We start from the raw sequence: 21,357 nt of genomic DNA on the forward strand, positions 1-21,357 counted from the left end.
GGGCGCTCGCGGGCCAATGGGCGCGCGCCAGCTGTTTGTGCGGCCACGTGCGCCGGTGACGTCACTCGGCACTTATATAAGGGGAGGGTGGGGGGAGGGGCCCGGCTACAGTCGGGCGCGCGCCGTGGGTGACGTCACAGCCTGTCAACTGAGTCGAAGGCGGCCGCCGCTTCGCGTGCCGCGGGACTTGAGAGGCCTTCCCCCCCGGGCCCGTTGGCTTCGTCTTAGAGAGACAGTGGTGGTTGTGCGGCCACTTAGAGACGGTGGTGGTTGTGTTGTGCGGCCACTTGTGCGCTCGCGAGCTTCTCGCCAAAGCGGTCGTCGTCATGGGCGGGATGCTCCTGGCGTTGGTGGTGGCGGCGGCGGTGGTGGCGACGGCGATTGAGCCCGCCGTGGCGCTCAAGGAGGGCGAGTGCGACGGTGAGTGAGCGGTGAGGGTGGGGTGAGCGGTGAGGGTGGGGTGAGTGAGCGGTGAGGGTGGGGTGAGTGAGCGGTGAGGGTGGGGTGAGTGAGCGGTGAGGGTGGGGTGAGTGAGCGGTGAGGGTGGGGTGAGTGAGCGGTGAGGGTGGGGTGAGTGAGTGGTGAGGGTGGGGTGAGTGAGTGGTGAGGGTGGGGTGAGTGAGTGGTGAGGGTGGGGTGAGTGAGTGGTGAGGGTGGGGTGAGTGAGTGGTGAGGGTGGGGTGAGGGTGGGGTGAGTGAGCGGTGAGGGTGGGGTGAGTGAGCGGTGAGGGTGAGTGAGTGGGGTGGGGTGGGTGAGCGGTGAGGGTGAGTGAGCGGTGAGGGTGAGTGAGCGGTGAGGGTGAGTGAGCGGTGAGGGTGAGTGAGCGGTGAGGGTGAGTGAGCGGTGAGGGTGAGTGAGCGGTGAGGGTGAGTGAGCGGTGAGGGTGAGTGAGCGGTGAGGGTGAGTGAGCGGTGAGGGTGAGTGAGCGGTGAGGGTGAGTGAGCGGTGAGGGTGAGTGAGCGGTGAGGGTGAGTGAGCGGTGAGGGTGAGTGAGCGGTGAGGGTGAGTGAGCGGTGAGGGTGAGTGAGCGGTGAGGGTGGGGTGAGGTGAGGGTGAGTGAGAGGTGAGGGTGAGTGAGTGGTGAGGGTGGGGTGAGTGAGTGGTGAGGGTGGGGTGAGTGAGTGGTGAGGGTGGGGTGAGTGAGTGGTGAGGGTGGGGTGAGTGAGTGGTGAGGGTGGGGTGAGTGAGTGGTGAGGGTGGGGTGAGTGAGTGGTGAGGGTGGGGTGAGTGAGTGGTGAGGGTGGGGTGAGTGAGTGGTGAGGGTGGGGTGAGTGAGTGGTGAGGGTGGGGTGAGTGAGTGGTGAGGGTGGGGTGAGTGAGTGGTGAGGGTGGGGTGAGTGAGTGGTGAGGGTGGGGTGAGTGAGTGGTGAGGGTGGGGTGAGTGAGCGGTGAGTGAGTGGTGAGGGTGGGGTGAGTGAGCGGTGAGTGAGTGGTGAGGGTGGGGTGAGTGAGCGGTGAGTGAGTGGTGAGGGTGGGGTGAGTGAGCGGTGAGTGAGTGGTGAGGGTGGGGTGAGTGAGCGGTGAGTGAGTGGTGAGGGTGGGGTGAGTGAGCGGTGAGTGAGTGGTGAGGGTGGGGTGAGTGAGCGGTGAGTGAGTGGTGAGGGTGGGGTGAGTGAGCGGTGAGTGAGTGGTGAGGGTGGGGTGAGTGAGCGGTGAGTGAGTGGTGAGTGAGCGGTGAGTGAGCGGTGAGGGTGGGGTGAGTGAGCGGTGAGAGTGAGCGGTGAGGGTGGGGTTAGTGAGCGGCAAGGGTGGGTTGAGTGAGTGAGGGTGAGGTGAGCGGTGAGGTGAGCGAGTGTGAGCGTTGTGGCTTCGCTGATGACGCGGCCTTTACGGAAATTCCCGTCCCACAGCGGCGTCATTAACGATGTTGGGTTTTGCCACCGTTCGTGGTCCTGTGGATGAATGAACGGACGGACCTGACCCAGACCATACTAATGTGTAATTTCCACCATCGGCTCGTGCGTTGTCGACGAATTGCGGAGAGGCCTTCGTCCAGCAGTGGGTTGATCATGGCTGTTGACAGCTGCTTGTCCCCGAAGAGATGAGAGTGGAGAGACTCCTGATGCTGCTGCTGCTGCGTGTGCAGCACACCGCGTTGTACGCCTCGTGACATCATCTCGAGCCCCTGGTGTGCGAATCCACTGCTGGATGAAGGCCTCCGCCCGCCGTGCAGGTCGTGGGGGTTATGAGACCATACTTGGCGCAGAAGGGCCCGCAGCGTGTACGTGGGCGCATACGAGTGCAGTACAACAGTGGGGTATGGACTCGTGTGCATGGTGCCAGGTGGATTACCGCATAGAAGGATTTTCGGATTTCGACGGCCTTCATCGAGCGGTAGATCGAGCTTGGCTGTCGCTGCACAGCCGCCTGCTTCCCACCACGGAGCCATCCTGACTCGTGCCATAGGAATGTGGAATTTCCCCCGTTCGCCTCGGGCTCCAGACGTGGTGGTTAAAGTCCGGGCCCACCGACGTAGTTCAGCACCCGGACATTGATCACTGTTCCCGTCTTTACCCTTCCCATGTAATAGTTTACATGAACACGGCATAAGACGATTACACAGCTACGTGACATACGGAGTCGCAGTGCACAACATTGTATGTTGGACGAGGCCCTCCCGACGCTTGTGTTGGTTATTTGACGATGCCTCGCCGTGACGGTGGAGGCGGGCATCATCGACGTGGGGACATAGAAGAGCAGTACAGCAATGGGTCGTGCCGGGCTCCCCTCTGCTGCCTGCAACGTGGCCCCGCAGCTTGGAGAACGCCCGACAGTGCACGCTGATCGTCCATACATACATACAACTATCCACACTCTTAACATGTGTTTTAATTAACGTTGATTTATGCTTGTGCAGATTTTATGTATGGCTGATGCCTGTGGTCTGTCTGTTAGTTTCATTGCTGTGCGACACTTTTTTGTAAATGTTGGCGACCCGGCAAACTTGGGAAATTGGCCCACCCAGGTCTCGTGACTTCTCCCCCGGTGGTTCAGCGCATTGACTGAAATCGACCTTGGGCCCTACTCTGAGATGTGGCGCCCATCGCAGGTGATTCGTCTCCACTCTGCCAACATGGCCTGTGGCCTCTCGGCACCTGTTCAGCCCCCAGGTTCAAGGTTTTCCCGTTTGTACTCTTCCCATGGGCCACTCTTCCCCTCCATTAAAGTCACGAAGCCCAATGGGCCGTCCACTATCTTGAAATGCGATTGCGCCGTATAAATACAACATGACAATACACAAGGCCGTAGCCATGGAGTCAACATTGGGGGGGGATGTCTCCCCCACCCCCCCCCCCAATATATATTATAATTACGGCCTTGATGCAAATGCACAAGCGCGCAGTAGTAGTAGTAAGACTTAAGAGCCAATGTTGCTAGGATCGTGCAGCGCTCGACGTCATGCCGCTCTCGGTGCGCACATGACGTCATCGCTGGGGCCACGGTGCAGCGCGCGTCGACGAGGGGGAGGAGCCGAGCGCGAGCGAGGGCTGTGATTGGTCGCCACTCCCCCCAGCGGGACGCGAGCTCACGTTGCTCTCGGCTGTTCCGGTGTCACCACCCCCCCCCCGTGTCCCCCCCCCCCCCGGTCTCCTGCGCCTCTTGGCCGCTCGAGTTCTGCGCTATGAAGAAGGGCCGTTGCCCGAAGCGTCGCCCATTTTTATTTTGTTCCTTTTTTAAAGGGCACGGTGTTATTTTCCCAACGTGCCGAGTTGTTGTTTGTGCGTAAAGTAATTGGTATCCATACTCTTGGTATCGCCAAATGCGTTGTTACCCCGAGGAGACTGGGTCCGTCTTGGACTGCGTCTCAACACTCGATAGTAACACTCCGTACACCGCCTTCGTCCGTGACCTGCTGGGTGAAGTCTTCGCCACGACGTGAGGCTGCTGCGTGCCGAGGGGTCGTTTATTTAGCTCGCCCGCCAGTGGGCTGGCTTCGTGGTCACCCGACACGTGTGGGAGACCTCTGACGCGGCCGTCTGTGATAGAAACGGTGCCAAAACAAATGCCGTGAATCATGTCGCTGTCGCTCGGTGGGGTTAATGAGACTGACAGTCGCACAATGCGTTGCTGTGTGAACATGGATCGTGTGTGTTTGTCATGGTGTTGGTGAGTTGCACGGAGTCGGCAAGAACACATTATGAATGTTAGCGCCGGTATTCTTCAAGTGATTTTGGCAATTTTAAAATGCACGTGGATTTTTTTTATATAACCATCAACTTCGAATTGACAGTGTTTGTGCAAATGGGTGCTTTGTTTTCTTGGCTGTAAAAACTGAAAGGAAATATGGAACTAGGACCATTCAGTGGCTGAAGGCAAGCCTGTAATCGGCAAGTGCTCCATTTGAGTTTAGATGGACAGGTTGGAGGCAAGATGCCTGTCCACTCTCTCGTGTTACCACTATTTTGACCGCGGGTACCCAGGTCATGGCCGAGCCCCTCGATGCACACCCAGGATCCTGGTGGCACCGCACCAGCGCTCTCGTGCCGGGCCCCACCAGCGTTGGTCTGATGCAACGTGTTCACTTGTGTTTTGTCTTCCTGTGCTGTGTTTTTGACAGTGTGCATTACGTTCCTCGAGAAGTTCTACAACTCCTTAAAGGAAAAGAATGCAGACTTCACTGCAGAAAATGTGGAAAAGGAGCTGATAAAGACCTGCAGCGATGCCAAGGGCAAGGAAAACCGCCTTGTGAGTGATTCCGCACAGTGGGTTCTGTGCTGTGGGCGTTTTGTTGTGAAAGCCACCGGTTACAACTGTTAGATTCCTTTTAGCTACAATGTGGTAGTCGGAAATAATCTTGGAATTTACCTCTTGGGTTTGCCTGGGTGTGTGACAGGGTGTGTGTGGGTCATGCCCAAGCTAAATATAATTTTAATTGGCCAGTGTGACACAAAATTATTTGCTGGGACAAGCCTTATTGATTTCTCATTGCTCATGTTCAAGATCGTCCTGCTGCTAATGTACCAAAAATATGCAAGTTGCATCGTGAGTGTTCACTTTGTTTTAAAGAGCGATCTACATGGGGACACAGTGGTGCCCAGCTGTTGTAATGCATTGCCTTGAAGGTGGGGGGGGAGGGGTTGGTGGATCACGGTGAAATCCCCAAACCTGCTTTGCTGGTTGCCAGTTGGCTGGTCGGAGTACCGGGCCAGCACGAGTGAGGGCCTAAGTTGTCCAAGTATAAGCATCCAGATGTAGCCACCCAGGATTACCGGGTTTGATGGCTTTAGCTTCATTAATATTGACTACAAATATCAATTTCAAATTTGGATTACATGATTGAATAACATGATTCGTACAGCTAACCACTCTGTGGGGTCTAAACGGGCATCATCTCGTATTGGGCAAGAGACCGATGAAGAGTAACAACGGAAGCTGTGGTATCAAGGCATGGTCCAGGACCATTCTCTTAGACCGGAGTCGGTGCTGATTAAAAGGGTTCTGTGTGGATGTTCCACCTTTCCAGGACTTGGATATTTTAATTACAATGTAACTTTCATTTCAAATCAAACAATACCTTAAAATAATTACGATTTTTAGCCGATTGTAGAGCCTGGTGTAGAAGCCTCCTTGAATAACTGAAACCTATTTGTGTGCGTCGATTGCAGTGCTACTACCTGGGAGCCACGAGCGACGCGGCCACCAAGATCACCAACGAGGTGTCGAAGCCGCTGAGTTTCCACGTGCCGGCCACGAAGATCTGCGAGAAGCTGAAGAAGCAGGACGGCCAAATCTGCGAGCTCAAATACGGTACGCGTGCCACTCTCGCACCGCTGTAGGGCACCGCACGCGTCCACCGTACCTCCGATGGCTTCGTACGGTGCGAAAGCACATGCATACACCGTGCCACGGGCTGTAACCAGCTGCATAGTGTCACTAAACACTCACTGCACCTTGTTCTAATAGTCAAAGTATCTGCAGGGCATAGCCCACAGGCCACATCTGGCACCTTGAAGGGTGTCTGAGTGGTTTGCTGAGACTTATGGCTCGCATACGGATTAGTTAGATGAGAGCTAAACGAGATGTACGTGAGTTGTCAATGAGAGGTGAGGGGGGAGCTGAAGGCAAGACAAACGAGATATTGGGAGACCTGGAGGCGAGAAAGGGTTGCATTTAGAGACGTTGTGGTGCCATGCGCAGATGTGGTGATGCCATCGAGTGTGGTGTCACCCCAACTGTGAAATAAAGTTTCATAGCTCATCGGATTCCTCCTGTCTAAATAAAGACTGATTTAACGATAACGATTCTGAAGGTCTACTTGCTGTTGGTATAAATGGATGTTTTGCATTGACGTCGATCGGTGATAGTCTACAAACTGCCCAATTAACCTCATTATTTTAAGGACATTTAAACGGCGTGTGTGTCTTGTAACAGCCCCCTTCCCTTCTGCTGCTCGGACAAAGCCTGACAATGTTGCTGCTGTTGACCCGTCCCCTACAGAGAAGCAGATTGACCTCAGCACCGTTGATCTCAAGAAGCTGAAGGTGAAAGATCTGAAGAGAATCCTTGACGACTGGGGAGAGGGGTGCAAGGGCTGCGCGGAGAAGTCCGATTTCATCCGCAAAATCAACGAGCTCATGCCCAAATATGCGCCCAACGTCGCCAGGAACGACCTCTAGCAGCCCTCTACTCGAGACCCGGACTCGAACCTGGCCTCCTTGTGGAGGAGGGCTGGGGGGAGGGGTGCTTCTTGTGACGCAAATAGAACCCTCCCCACCACACTTCACTCTGTGTCATCGTGGCCGGCGCTCAACATTGACTTGCACATGTTATTGCGGTGTTGACTCTTGGGCACTTTTCTCTGTAAAGGAATGTGGACATCCTTGTGGAAATGAATTTCTACACCACAAATCTTTTGCCGAGTTTGCCTGTGAAGTGAGAGGCTGTGTTGCGTTACACTGGTCGGGGTCTTTATACCACAAGTAACGTTTTTTTTTCCACCCCAGATTAATCGCAAAAGGTAATTTTTACTTTTATTTGAAATTTCATTTTAAGCCACGATGTATAGTGATGTTTTTCACGATACTGTAGAGGCCATGGTGATGTTAATATCATTAGTTGGGCTGACCACTACCAAATGTTGATCCTGGGTTAAACTTTAGATGCTGATAAAGTTTAAACTGTTCTCCTGTTGTTTGATCTCAGCCTGGGTTCCACAACTGTACAAAAAAACTGGTATAAATGTGTTTTCTCTTTGGTATACTCGAGGTTTGAGAGAGGGGTCTATGTACATGTATGTTGTACATATATTGGAGGATGGCAAAACATGCAAATCGCTTCTGTGTTGAACTTGAAAAATGGAAATGTTGTGGCTTTAGTTAAGGCAGGGCTTTTTCAAATGACATCAGAGCTCATTCTGGGGTCTTTCCCCCACCCAGATGTGAGGCTCTTGTCCAGAATTTCTGGAAAGTTTGTGATTTGCTGGTAACAGTTGGCATCTATTTAAAGGTGTAGGGGTGTTGGGTATAGGGAAGTATCAATTTGTCTCCGATTTAGCACGGTTGGCGACGTAAGGTGCGAAATGCGTTCTACATACATTGATTCGAGTCTAGTAATGTGTAAAATCTGCTTGTAAAGTCAATTATTTCTGATTGATGTATTTGGTTCATTAAAACCCTGCAGCCAACTGATATGTAGATTCTACAAGCACCAACATGGGACATTTTATTGGCCGATACCCGATCTTAAAAAGTCCAATTTGTGGGAGGTGAATTGTTACATTCTCACCTAGGGGTTGCACAAAATCCCTCCTTGATAATTTTTACCTTTCTGTTTTTATTTGGAGTGGAAATCTGCTGTTTTGGGTGATTCTGACATTAAGCCGAGCAGTAAAATGTTTCTTTTGTATGGAAATAAATTATTTTCACTCACTGAACTGTGACGTCCTCAGTATCGTCCATTAAAACACTTCGGAGGAAACTGGCATTGCCGAAGGCTGTGTGAACTCCCAATCTGCAGAGCAGCAAAGTGGTACATAATCCCAGAGTAGGTTAGTGATATAAATAGATTTTTGTTGTTTCCAACACTGCAACAAACATCTCATGGTACCCGCCTTAATCGATGGCCTCTCACTTGAATGGCTGAAATAAAGTACATGCTTTAAATGTCTTCGACAATGGTGAATTCCCGCCTCTCCATGGCGTCTCAGCTGGTAATAGCCCTGTCACAAGGTCTTTGCCAGCAGTCGTGGCGCCTTCCACTGTTATGGTTCATCAACTAAACATTAAGTCGTCACATTCGCATTGATATTGTAGTGGAACTTTGCAAAATTAATCAGGAGCCCATTGAATTATCCGTTGATAAGGGAGACGGTGCATACAAAGAAGACGTGCCTTAATACTCAGTTTTAAGAAAATTTAAAACAGATTTTATCTACAGTCTGGGAAACTGGCTCGTGTACGAGTGCTCGTGGTTCTCAACCGTCACTGTTTGAGTAAGGCCATTGAATTGATGTGATTTGAAGGGCAGTGTTTTACGATATTGGAAACAAATGGCCAGTGCTGGTTTCGATGTTCATTCAAAAAAAGTGGCAGAGAGAGAGAGATGGTGTGCGGCCCGCATCAAGCGGAGGCCTCGCGAGCGCGACGCAGCTGAATCGGATGGACTACAGTTAGACTATAGCTGTGGACTCTATTCCTGTCGTGGGTAAACTGCATTTCTCACTTGGGGACTATGGTTGTCCGGTGATTGAGTCTGTTCAATCACCACCAAGGGTAGTGTGTGATTGGCATAGGTGAGTTGACACACGACGTGTTACTGCTTCCACTGCGCTGCGACTGAACTGGTTCGATGCTTGTGAGCGCTATGGCAATGACGAACTATCCAGAGTGCAAACTGCTGCTGCTGCCAGCACTGGACCAGTGCCAGCAGGCCTGGCAATACACGAGGGCTTGCATTTATTTGGTGCTTAAATGCATATAAGAGTCCCGCGAGAATGGATGTTAATTGTGGTTATTTCAGATTAAAATTTGTAAAAAAAACGAGATGTAGTTTTAATGTATAAAACAAGCAACGATGTCGCAACATTGTGCAAAGCGGACGATACGGGTTACCTCGTGGAGTTGTGAAGTCCCAATACAGTAAGATCTTGAGATTTGTAAGCGCCAAGGCTCATTTTCACCAGTAGAGGGCAGTCGATGCACGCTGGTGAAGTGGGAGGCACGAGGCATGCCGTTAATATTTGGTTTTCTCTTTTACCACAATTGTTTCTGTCTCGTCTCATCCGGTGAGTTTTTAAATTTCCGTCCTATGGACGTTCAATATTCCCCATCCCATGAACATCTCACCAAGCGCAGTAGAAACATACCCTTCCACATGATTGTATTCAAAGAAAAGGTCCATATACCCCGTGGTTTGATGCCATTCTACCCCGAGTAGAGGAGGACCGAGTGGAACACGAACCGGTCCACCTCCCTCTCTCTATTCCATTGAGGTCCAAGCAGTAGCGGTCCAGCTCCCGACGCAAGAATGGCAGCCTCTCCTCCCGTGCGAGAGCAGGACTCGGCGGGACATTCCACACGGCCAGCCCCAGCGATGTCTCGCAGTGTTCCTTGGAGAGACCTCGAGTGGGCGTAGCAATCCCCTGGCTCCTCCAATGGGTCTCGCCAGGCACGACGCGTCAGAAGACGCCGAACCCTCCCGGGGCAATCCCGCACGTGCTTATTTTAATTTAGATGTCGCTTTCATGGTCTCTTGATGGTTACACTTGAAAGTGGAGGAATGAGCCGTTGGGTCTTTTATTTATTGATGTAAACACATTCTCAACGTGGGAGCTTCCAGCATGAGCTGTCAACTTGTCAGTGAACACCTCCGTGGCCCTAATATGCGCCATCGTCTTCACTACGGTTTGACGAAGCTAACAGAGGCCGACCCTGACACCACTGGTGCCGGTCATCGGCAAGTCCACTCGGCTCTGATCTTCCGTGACCACATCAACCCACAACTCGTCTGGTATGGAGAAGGATCGTGGGTTCGATCCCGACCCTGACGCCTGTATATATTCGCTCTCCCCTTGGTCGCGTGGATTTCTCTCTGGGTCCTCTGGGCTTTCCCTCCACATTTAGAAACATTCGTTTAAAGTGGTTGACTAATATAGATGTCCAAGTGATAAGCCACTTTGTTGAGCTATCATTTGTGGCCAGCCCCCTTCTGAAAGAGAGCTATATAGCTCAGTGGGCCTAACCTGGAAAAATAAAAATTAGTTTAGTTTCTCTAGCCCGTGCCGCTCCTGTTTATCTCCCTCTAGCTGGTCAAACAGAAGCTGCTTGGGCATGCGGTGGCTGGGTATCTGGGCTACATGACCCAGCCAACACAGCCGAGCCTGCCGGAGGAGCTCACCGATGGGATTGTGTCCGATCTTTCAAGGATCGGTGAGCCCCTCAACACAATCAAGTCTGGTTAAACCCAGGATGGATGTGTCATGCCGCCGCCACGAAGCCGTTCAGCAGGCGCCCCACCTACGACCTCGCCACCACCAAGCGACGGAGCCGACCCCGCGTCCCCCTCACCTCACCTCACATGAACACACCCGCACGCATTTCCCCCCCCCCCATAGAGCTGGAAGGGAAGGTCACCTGATCGACCGGTTTTTATCCGAGAAACCCTTATCGGGATTAACTCTCACGGTTTCCGGCGATCAGGGAATTGGATGACCTCCCCCGTGCTACGTGGCACCGCGGCGCTGCGACCGGCCTTAATATGGTGTGGTCGCGGCGTGGGGCATTCGGCCACCGCGGTTGAGGCGCATTTCCCCCCACACACGCAAGTATCGACGGGGCAGGCAGAGGGAATAAGCATTGTGATGGAGGAGCATCATTAGAAAACACGCAGCGCATCTGAACTGCAATAATAGCGAAGGCGCACGGTGCGTGAGAAAGGGATTGATTGGAATTTGCGCCGTGCAGGTCGCTCATTGATTAGCGGAACAAAGGCACCGCGGAGCCGCCTGGCCCGGGCGAGGGGGGCGCGTGCCATTGTTTGGAGTTTACGCCGCGCGGACAGAGGATTAATTAGCATAGCGAAGGCGCACGGTGCGTGGGAAGGGGGTAGGGGCCCGAGTCCGGGAATCAGGATAAATGGGGAGCGCAAAGGGGAAATCGCTCTCTGACTCCAGCGCCAGGCGATCAGACGCAGCTCCAGCCAGCGACCCGGACGTCCGTGCGACGCACCGAGGTACGCTGTTAGCACAAGGATCAGCGGACCGCCGTGGACACTTAACAGTGAGTAAGAAGGTGAATTAGAATCATAGCAGATACATCGGGAATAGGTATAGAGGTATCAGCGTAGGCCAGCCTCGTCGACTCACTGATTTAACACCAGTCCCAGGTAGCAGACAATAAATCATTAATAGCTGATCGTGGCCTCGTGTGATCTCGTGTTATAAGTGTGAACGCGTGTGGTACTGTATATGCGTAAGCTCGCGGCGTGCGTAATCGGCGTACCCCAGGTGCGCGATCATAACGTGAGCGGCCAGCGGGCGGCGAGCGCGGCGCAAGAGTGGGTATCGCGTGTGGAGCTGTATGTGCGTGTGCGCGCACGTTCACGACGTGTATAATACAGGTGCGCGATCCTAGCGTGAGTGGTCAGGGTTGAGTGAGTGCCGCGCAGAGCTGTGTGTGGGTGTGCGCGTACGTAATTAACCATGCCTACTACGCGGACCCGCGGGGGAGGGGAATCCTCGAGCCACGGCTCTCACCCCATGGGTGAAGAACCCAGCAGCGGTTCGCCTAGCAGCGAGGGGGCGAGTAATGAGGTTAACCCGGCCGTTAGGGGTACCGAGGGAGGGATCTCGGGGGCCAGCGACCCTCAGATGTTCAGTAGGTCGGGCGGAATGTTTCAAACCGGCCTAAGTGTTCGAAGAAAGGAGTCCCCATTTTGCAAGAATTTTGTTTGAGAATTACGTACAGCCTGGAACAGATGGATTTGTTGTGGACATTGCTGCTTGAGAGCTCCGATTGAGAGGACGACACACACAGACATCTCTGGCCAGACAAATCCTTCATGGACTGGCTCGCCTTTTGAGGTTTAAGTCAAAACGACTCCCGTGTATATGGAAATGCACCTTTATTAGGCGAGTCACAGATGGAAACACAATGGACAAAACTAGTCAGGTATCAAAATAACGTAATCTTTCTGTTGTTCTTTTTTTACATACAAAAAAAAATATATAAACACACGACGTACACTTAAATACTTTACAGGCGAGACACGGCGATGCATTTTTGTTCGTTTTGACATCAAGTCGCACGGCTGTGGCGCTCGCCACTCAACAAGCTCACGGGGTTTCTAGTTGTTTTAGTTTCGTCCCAAACTACCGTCGCTCCACCGCGCCACGCAGCCCGCGCTCCTCTCGGCCAGCAGCGGAACGAGCGCGGGGGGCAGCCAGGGGGCGCCTTGCCCCCCCCCCATCCCCCGGTGGCCACAGCTACGAGTTTGGGTCCCCCTAGACTACCACCGTGAGATAGGTTTTCAACAGTGTAAAATAACAAACTTATTTAAAACGCGGTTTTAATGTCTTTTTTTAAAAGTGAAAATGGTTTATTTTTACGTCCCACGTTTTTATTTTAATTTAATTACAGCAGAAACGTTTGGCGACCGTGCGTGACAAATCAAATATTGGGGGGCCCCACCTCACCGATTGCCGCACCCCCTGAGCAGCCAATCTCGTCACCAGTTACCACGCCACTGACAATGTCGTTACCACGCCACTGACAATGTCGTCACCACGCCACTGACAATGTCGTCACCACGCCACTGACAATGTCGTCACCACGCCACTGACAATATCGTTACCACGCCACTGACAATGTCGTCACCACGCCACTGCTCTCGGTCCCTTGCGGCCTCCCTCCCAGCAGTGGCGATGGTCCCAGCGTGCCACCTTCCCGCTGGCAGGCAGCTAGCCCAACCAACTCGGAACACCGCGGCTGGGTATTCCATGGATGCCCACCCAAGGCTGGGCGCGCCAGGCTGCCCCAACGCAAGTGTGAAGAAGCGTTGACTGGACGACAGACGTTTAAACATCACCTGGTCCGACACTCGGGACGGCATTGCAACGACGCGTCCACAGGCACGGGAGCGACGCGGCGGCGATGTCCCAGAGTGCCCAGCCGTTAACTTTAAAGGAGATTTTGTTCCTCATGAACGCGGCTTCAGAACATCGGTGTATGGCTGTGTGATTGCTGCCCATTGACTCCGTGCCAACTTAGGGCGGCTGAAACAACGGAATATGTTTTAATGCAAAGACTGGCGACAGAGGCAAGTTACTGTACCCACAGCATCACCGTCTCGCGGCGGTGCTGTTCATGCAGCGGTGCACACTGCCCAGCTCGACAGCCGTGAGAGGATTTGACCCACAATCTGAACGCAGACCGTGGCTTTACGCACGATTCAGAGGATGTACAAGTCCAGCATCTCTATAGGGTCAATAAAGGAGTCTCCACAGGCGAGTCTTTTCATGGTGGTGGTCCTAGGAATAATTTGGCCCCCATCATGGAAATGTGGAATTTCCACCACTGGCTCAAAGACGCTACCTGGTAACACTTAGAGCAGGGAGATACAATTTAACCACCTGCGGGCTTACCATGAAGCAGTTCCTATTTTATCGACCCCCTCAGATGGTTGGGTCGCGTTAACCCCAGACCTTCCAAAGATTAGACAAATGCTCGTAGCACAGCGCCGCCTTGCTGTACAGATACAGAGCAAAGTGGAGCTTCACAGACAGCAGTGGCACATCGCCGTGGGTGACCACAATCACCGCACTGCCGCGTGAAACGCACACGCGCGGGCCACACCGCGCGCCCCGCCAGTCGGGCACACGCACCGTTGGCAGTCGTTTACGCCGAAGCTTCCATGGTCACCGGACTTCGAACGCCAACGAAGCCAGGGGGTTGGTGTGGTGAAGTGTTTTTGTCATTAAAAAAACACAATTGGCTTGTGGTTTTGACAATGTGGAAATATATTCCTTTTTTAAATTCCACTTTCGATTGAAACCAACGAGAGAAGTTTATTTATTTTAAAGCATAGCATTTGCGTTTCTATACGCAATCGGTCGGCTTCATAATATTGCGTTGGGGCAAGACAAGCTTTAACACAGATACCAAAAGTTCTCTGCGTTTTAATGTTTTTGCAAGTTAATTTTAAGTAAAGCTCTGACCGGTTCGCACCTCACATTTTATACACGCGCCAGATTTGTCCAAATAACCAGAAGCTTGGCGATGACTACGAATGTTGTTTTTGCAATTTCTTTCCCACTAATTTTATCCCTACAGCCGGAAAGTGAAAATCCACAGGAGTAATTTGCGTGATGACTCATGGCTCCCTCTTACTGGCGAGTTGGGGGGGGGGGGAGAGAGAGGCCTTGTGAATCGACTCGGAATTAGTCCTGTCATGTCATCTTCTCGGGCAATTCCCCGATGTGAAGCGATGTTCTCTTGGCTGGAGGACATCTGGAAGAGCTGTCTCCCCCGTCGTGCCAAGGCGACTCCAAAAAAACGACAGCTGGGAAGTCACCGATGATAAATAAAACAAAAACCCATGCCGGCGCGTACGTACGTGTGCACGTTACGTGTGCACGTACGTATGCGCGTCATGTTTATGAACGTACGTAAATAAACAAGACGCAAGCTGGGTCCCGTATGCTTGTCACAAGCCCCACATCGATCCCCGATGGACAACTCAACAAGTGCGTCCGTCACAAATCACAACGTCGCTCCTACTACCATCCTCGCCATCATCACTACCATCACCACTATTCCACCTCGAGGGGTCAGTGCAGGAACTCACAGAGCCTCACCTCACACAGGCATCAGCGCCCCCCCCGCCCCCCCATTCCTGAGCAGTGTAGCGCGCGCAGCAAGCGTCGCCGCTCTCCGGCACGCGCGATGTCGGTTTGGCACGGATCGAATCGGTACCAGAGAGAGGGGGGGAGGAAACCCAAAAAAATAATCACACGATTCACGTTTTTCACTTTAAACCGACGCACCTTCACCCCGTGTAGCCTCCTCCGCCAGAAAATAATGTTTACTTAAATAACGTTCACTTTCATGGCACCATTCAGAGTTATGCGCATGCATTAAAATATTCACAGATTATAATAAAAGTAATTAAGTCGTTATTGTTGTTGCTCTATTACTTAGATTTTTTTCTTTCAACAAATTATACTCCTCTCTTGCTAATGGCGCCCATGTCACGAAAAGGCGGCGTTTCGATTGGGAACTCACGAGGTGAGCAGCGCCACATTACCGAGTCACTGTGGCCCCCAGAAGATGAGATCACAGAACTACTTCTGAAGTCACTTCAACAGGCCTCAGATCCAGTCACACTATGGCAGCAGCACGTATGGACAGTATATGCCCTGCAAAGGATATAGATGGGAAAACTGAAAATCGTAGCCCCTCATTAGCTGCCACGTGCCAAATTAAGTGACAACCTACACTGAATGTGACGAGGGTTTTTTGTGCAGTGATTGGTGACAAGGCTGAGACCACCGACTGGCTGTACGCGAGCCCCGGTTTAAATTACACGCAAGTGGAGCCAGAATTCAAACCCAGAACCACAGCAGTGCCAGCTCGGTGACATGGCCATCTTGAGCTCTCCGAGCCACTCGCAGATCGCTTCGCTATTACTATTTAACATTATTACAAGTCTTTTATGGGTAACTATCTACTTATATTTTTATTGTTTTTTTATCATTTATTTTTTTAAAATATTGTGCAAGCAAACTTTTCAGACAATTGCATTTGTTTGTCAATGTATGCATCTTGTGTAATTCTGAATGCAATTAAATATAAGGCCTACATTCAGAGAGGCCTTGAGGAAGATGCGTTGATGTCCGAACTTGCTGGGCAAGTTCTCCCGCTCCATGCGATGGGTCTACCCCGCTGGGTCACTGCGTGTGGTCTGGGACGCGAGGGCAATGGATTCCTCGTCGTCGTGGGGTGAATTGGCTGGGCCCATCGCTACTGCAGTGATTCATGGCTGGCTGGTTAGTGTAATGGGTCTAGCTGGTGCTTCACTGTGCAATGGCTGGGTATTTTACCAATGGAGTGTGTATGGGCTGAGTATGGGTTTATCTATGCTGCAACATGGGCTGAGTATGGGTTTATCTATGCTGCAACATGGGCTGGGTATGGGTTTATCTATGCTGCAATATGGGCTGGGTATGGGTTTATCTATGCTGCAATATGGGCTGGGTGTGGGTTTATCTATGCTGCAATACAGGCTAGGTATGGGTTTATCTATGCTGCAACATGGGCTGGGTGTGGGTTTATCTATGCTGCAATACGGGCTGGGTATGGGTTTATCACTGCTCCATGCTGGGCTTGGGTGTGGGTTTATCACTGCTCCATGCTGGGCTGCTCTGACGGGGTCTTGGCGGCGCTGCGTAGCGTTCCCTTCACCTTCACGAACTCCGGGGCCTCCTTCTGGGCCTCCTCCTGCCTCTGCTGCTCCAACTCCAGCTGTGACAGAGAACACATTTAAACGCCATCATCATCATGGTTGTCATCACCACTTTCATCATCATCATCATTATAATTATTTTCATCCCGTTTGTGTCATTGCCATAATTGTTTATCATCAAAATTGCCGGTCAACACTCCAGTGGTCTTCATCATCATCATCATCTTTTTTGCCTTTATCATGAAACACCAACCTGATCACTGATGGCAGAGGTCAAGTAAATGACAACCTATGAGGCGCCGCATGCCTCTAACCAAGCACGGTGGTGGCAGGGTTGGTGGATCACACAGAGATCGCCGTGTGCTGTGAAACTGCACCGAGACGTGGCCAGAAGTTGGCAGCGCGACACATTTCACGACCCTCCTGTGCCGCGAGTCTGTCCGCGCCATGTCCCCTCATACCTGCGTGGCTTCTCCGGGTACTGTGATGTCCAGGCACCCACTCACCAAAAAAAACCTCATTTAATAATGTAATTTGTCAAACTTCCAACTGCAGGGCCCTCCTTGAGAGGCTGTTGAGACTCTCCTATTTATTGACAAACAAAGCATTGTTAGGACTAATTGTGGGCAGCAGAGCAAAAGTAATTGTTGTACTGTACTACGCTGAGACGTCTAACCTCTCCTACCTCCACCAGCCCGCACTGACCAGTTAGGTGAAGTATGGTCAAAGAATCCCTACGACCCCTGGGGAGGCTTCCATCAAAAGGGATGCACATGTACATGAGTACGATGCCATCACCGTCACACAGCACAAATGAAAACTCAACAGAATTCTCATTGGGGACAAATACTTCCACAGTCGAGTTGTCAGCAGTGGAAATTCCGCATTCGTGTTGTGGGGCCGCCACTCTCTCTATAAACCAATCACTGTTGACTTCAAACAAAGTGAGACTCATTTTAGCGCCTGTAAACAAATTATAAGTCGAGTCCAACCCTGCTCAGGGTTTGAACTCGCACCCTCCTCTCAGTTCGGTGCCCTGCCACAGCGCCAACCGGCCACGCACACAGTCATCGACACGGTCCCTCCCTCGACTGCCACTCCATCCTCACTCTCGCCCACCGGCCATCGTCATCCCTCATTTCCATCCCAAGCCGGCGGCTGGCTCTCTCAACACTCGACGTTGGGCCTGCCACTTGCACACCGATCCTCCGCGTTGCGCTTTCTGCCTCTGTCCATTGCACGAATGCACCTCTCACCGCCTCGTTCCGTTCTGTCCGTCAGCGTCCACGACTATGCCCGTTTGCGCAAGACATTGCCTCCGTTCTCCAGCGAACACGTTTGTTCTCTCTATGGTAAATCACGTGGGTGCAGGAGTGTTTAGGATACACGCTAGCATGACGAGGGCACAGATTGAGCCGATTGGGTGGCGTGCCGGAGTGACGGTTATCTGCAACGTGCCGCGCTGACTGCGCTCGATGATTTACTCCCACGGCTGTAAAAAAAAAGCTAAGGGTGAAGAGCGTGGGAGAATGTATATACAACTCTAAAAATCCACCCGTGCCACAAATAGCACATGGCCCATTACCTTAAATCAACACATGCTCCTTATAACCACAACCCAGAGCTATTAATTAATTATTATTATTATTATATATAATTAAAAAAAATTTGAGTGCTTATCTTCGAGAAATTATCGGCTACCGCTTTGGGAATGTAAAAGTTCCACAACTGGCTCAGGGCTCTCGAGATAATCGCAGCACCGTTTTCATTTAAAACACGAGGGCCGGATCCAGGACCACCACCACCCTCGTCGTTGTCGTCATCGTTCAACATTCACATCGCGCCTCCCGAATCGGTGATCTTGCCAGCTGGGGCCAATGGTGCTGCGTGAAGTCCCAAATTCGTACTGCCCGTCTCATTTATTTTGACAATCTCGTTTGCATTATCCGTCTCGTTTGTGTTGTCACGTGTCCTAGTCGAGCCGTAAACAAAACACACAAACGATGCGACGCGCACGCACCGCGCGGGCACGGCCCCAGCACCGCGGCGTGGGCGGTGCGACGCCACGCAGCGCGGTAGAGGCCAAAGTAAAGCCTGCGTGGCAAGGCCGAAGCGAGGGCCGGCACATCGGAGCGGACGGCGCAGCGGGCGCCATGGACGCCCGCCATGCCCGCCCGCCATGCAACAACAAAGACCCCGGAGAATGTGAGGGCTCGGTGGAAATGCCCGGGCGAATGGATTCCCGGGAAGAAACGCAGCGTCACCTGCTCAAGTTTCTGCTGTCGCTTCTGAAGCTCCTTCTCCAGGGGGTTGATTTTCGAGGCCTCTTCCTCCTTCCGCTGCCGCCCGGCTTGCTCCCATTTCCTCTTCTCCATCACCTTCTGCAGCTCAGGCTTGTTCAGCGGCAGGTTGCCCCTGTAACGCACAGACAACAAACGCCGACCCCTTCCTTAAGTTAGCCTCAGCCTCTTTGGTCAAACACTGTTCGCGAGCACGCATAGAGGCTGGCATGTCACGTGCGGCGTGTCCTTGGCATAGCGAGGGCAGATATACCGTAGCCAGCATATCATGCGGTGCTTTAGAGAAAACCCTAAAAATAGGAAAGAAAATGGGAAAAAAACCCCTCTAATTCCCGAAACTAAAAAATGGAACAGCGAGGGCAGCGATGCCGACATGGCCAGCTGCGTCTGCACACTGCACCGAGACGTCATGTGGCATTGCAGCCCTAGTGCAGCAGGGCCCTCATTTAGAGACCAGTGCTGTGTGGTCACCCCTGGAGCACCGCACTATGCGGTCCAAAGCGGACTCGCGGATTTTTGGTGGTTTCTGTGGTCTTGTTTTCCTTTGAGGTTACATAACGCTTGATAGTTTCATCCCATTTCTTAGTTTTACACTGTACTGTTGAGAACTGGGTTTGTACCAAATTTATGGACTCCGCTTGGTCACGAATAACTACACGAAATAAACCTTCGTGTTAAACTTTGTTGATCAACTGGTCCCTTACCGCTCTGAGCATTCAACAGTTTAATTTGTAATGCGGCAATCTTTGCAGGGCACGCAAGGCGCTTGACCTTAACTCGTGTTTATGCTGTGCCCATTAGCATTTACCTCCTGAACTTATTGCCACACGCAAAAATAGAGCCGCGTCCATTACGTAACAATCCTCTCAGTGCAGTTTTTAAGTTAGCCTAGGGGGACCCCGCTGATGGCAGCTGTCCCTGTGCAGAACAAGGTTGAACACAGTACAGTACTGGCCTGCATGTAGACATTAGTCTGTGCAAGTAGGGGGGCAATGCTGCTGTATTTGTCTTTCCAAATTCATAAAATACCAGAGTAATTTTTCAAATTATAGACCATGACGCCGACACATGAGGGCTCACTCGTTTCAAATGACGTCACGGGATCTTCAACGTCCACTGTGAAGCAGACAGGAATAACCAGGGCGGCCCGTCATGTTTAGCTGTGAACCTCTACAACAACAAGCAGCGAGCGTGCTACCGCTAGGCCACGTGTCCCCCCCACCCCCCCCCTCCACTTCGGCAACGTAACAACCAACGAGACCACACTCCGGGATGTTCTCCGACAGATGGTGATGCACCACTGGGTGCCACGAGAGCTCCAAATGGAGATTTTGTGGCAACGCCATTTCGATTCTTGCGTACAATGGTGATAACGTTCGTCAGGAGCTAAATGCCGACGGAGAGGTCTGCCGGGCACAAGGAGCGGCCTAGCACCGACAGCAACGTTTGTGATTGTAATTGGGAGCCGAAACGGCTTCCACAATAATTGATTCACAATTGGTGCAAGTAAAAGTGCGTCGTAAAACCCCTCCCGTCACTCGACAATTTAACACAAGCGTCACGTGAATTGGCCGCGTCGGGTGGAGGAGGGTTCACGCCACACATCCTCACACGACCAAAAGGAACCAAGTGCCAAACATAATGCCGGTCGCGAGAGCCTTGCGCACAAGATCAAGCGCGAGAATTGTTACCAAAGTCAAACTTTTTTCACGGAAGGTTTGTGAGGGAGGACTGCCAAGGCCCCTCTCTCTGGCATCGAGCGGCTGAGTTATGGGCCAATAGGGAATCAGATTATGGTGGCAACTTATCGGACAGGAAGCAGGCGTGGAGGCCGCACACTGCAAGAAGACAGCAGGAACCAGAGGCGATTAGATGTGCTTCAGTCGCAAACGTTTGAAGGGCAGGGAAACCAAAGGGTGGAATTTTTACTCGAATGCAGAACATTACCCTGCAGTGAAGTGAACGGGCGGGAAGTGCGTGCATGTCAACACCGCACACACACAACGGCGTATTCATTCAATCGGGGGAATTTTAGAGTTGGGTTTCACAATGCACGGGCTAAATTTACAGCGATCGTTTATTCGTCCACCGTATGAACAGCTGCCAGGAAGACAAATCTCACAGTAGCCCATGCAGTGCAGTGGTCCTAGAGCACCTATAGGCACACCCTGCTAAGTACAAGCACAATTAGGGTACAGTACAAGTTCATTAACACGGAACACGTGCGGCGCAGCTGTAATCTATCCAGGTGGCGGGTCCCTGCCCAGATCCACACAAGGAACGGATCGCGTTCGAGAGTCACGTCCGCCGATGAGATGGAGCGATCAAATCCGTCATGCGCAGGTGCTGGGCGAATTGTTGCACCGCGGCTTGGGAAGGCCATCATCCAGCAGTGGATTGGTCGTGGCTGCCGACGATAACAATTCAGAATGAGTAAAGATATGATCTGCTGTCGCCTGTCATGCTTTCTGCTCTAGCTCTATAAGCTCCTTTTTGCACATGCAGAAAGGTGCCGATGTCCAACATTTGACTCGACTATTACATTTTCATTGGGGGGGGCCGAGCCTTTAGTAGGAGGGGGGAGAGGGAAGTGGGACCAGCTCCCTCCAGCCTCCACGATCCTACGGGGCCGGCGGTAGGTCCCAGGGACCCCGGCGG

General features: G+C 52.1%; 2 protein-coding genes across 2 annotated transcripts in view; one reads left to right on the plus strand and one right to left on the minus strand.

Moving 5' to 3' along the window:
* The first annotated feature begins 108 nt into the window (after positions 1-108).
* On the plus strand, positions 109-7,874 carry MANF (mesencephalic astrocyte derived neurotrophic factor). Its single transcript, XM_078872277.1, has 4 exons — positions 109-420; positions 4,560-4,687; positions 5,608-5,749; positions 6,440-7,874. Exons 1-4 carry the CDS (start codon positions 327-329, stop codon positions 6,616-6,618), a joined length of 543 nt encoding a protein of 180 aa, XP_078728403.1. The 5' UTR covers positions 109-326; the 3' UTR covers positions 6,619-7,874.
* A 6,696-nt stretch (positions 7,875-14,570) lies between these two features.
* The window catches only part of LOC144944267 (protein FAM107B-like), a 29,380-nt gene continuing 22,593 nt past the window's right edge, over positions 14,571-21,357 (minus strand). The window contains exons 3-4 of the mRNA XM_078872278.1: positions 18,664-18,814; positions 14,571-16,458 (exon numbers count right to left, since the gene is read on the minus strand). Coding sequence (XP_078728404.1) covers positions 16,336-16,458; positions 18,664-18,814 — 274 coding nt within the window. The 3' untranslated portion in view covers positions 14,571-16,335. The remainder of the gene's footprint in view (positions 16,459-18,663; positions 18,815-21,357) is intronic.

Source organism: Lampetra fluviatilis, chromosome 34 (genome assembly GCF_964198595.1).
Source record: "Lampetra fluviatilis chromosome 34, kcLamFluv1.1, whole genome shotgun sequence".
Taxonomy (NCBI): Eukaryota; Metazoa; Chordata; class Hyperoartia; order Petromyzontiformes; family Petromyzontidae; genus Lampetra; species Lampetra fluviatilis.

Bases quoted from the DNA above. Each gene is read 5' to 3' on its own strand.
- MANF (XM_078872277.1), top strand. From the start codon at position 327: ATGGGCGGGATGCTCCTGGCGTTGGTGGTGGCGGCGGCGGTGGTGGCG. The intron at 421-4,559 runs GTGAGTGAGCGG...TGTTTTTGACAG, and splicing joins CAAGGAGGGCGAGTGCGACG to TGTGCATTACGTTCCTCGAG. The intron at 4,688-5,607 runs GTGAGTGATTCC...CGTCGATTGCAG, and splicing joins AGGGCAAGGAAAACCGCCTT to TGCTACTACCTGGGAGCCAC.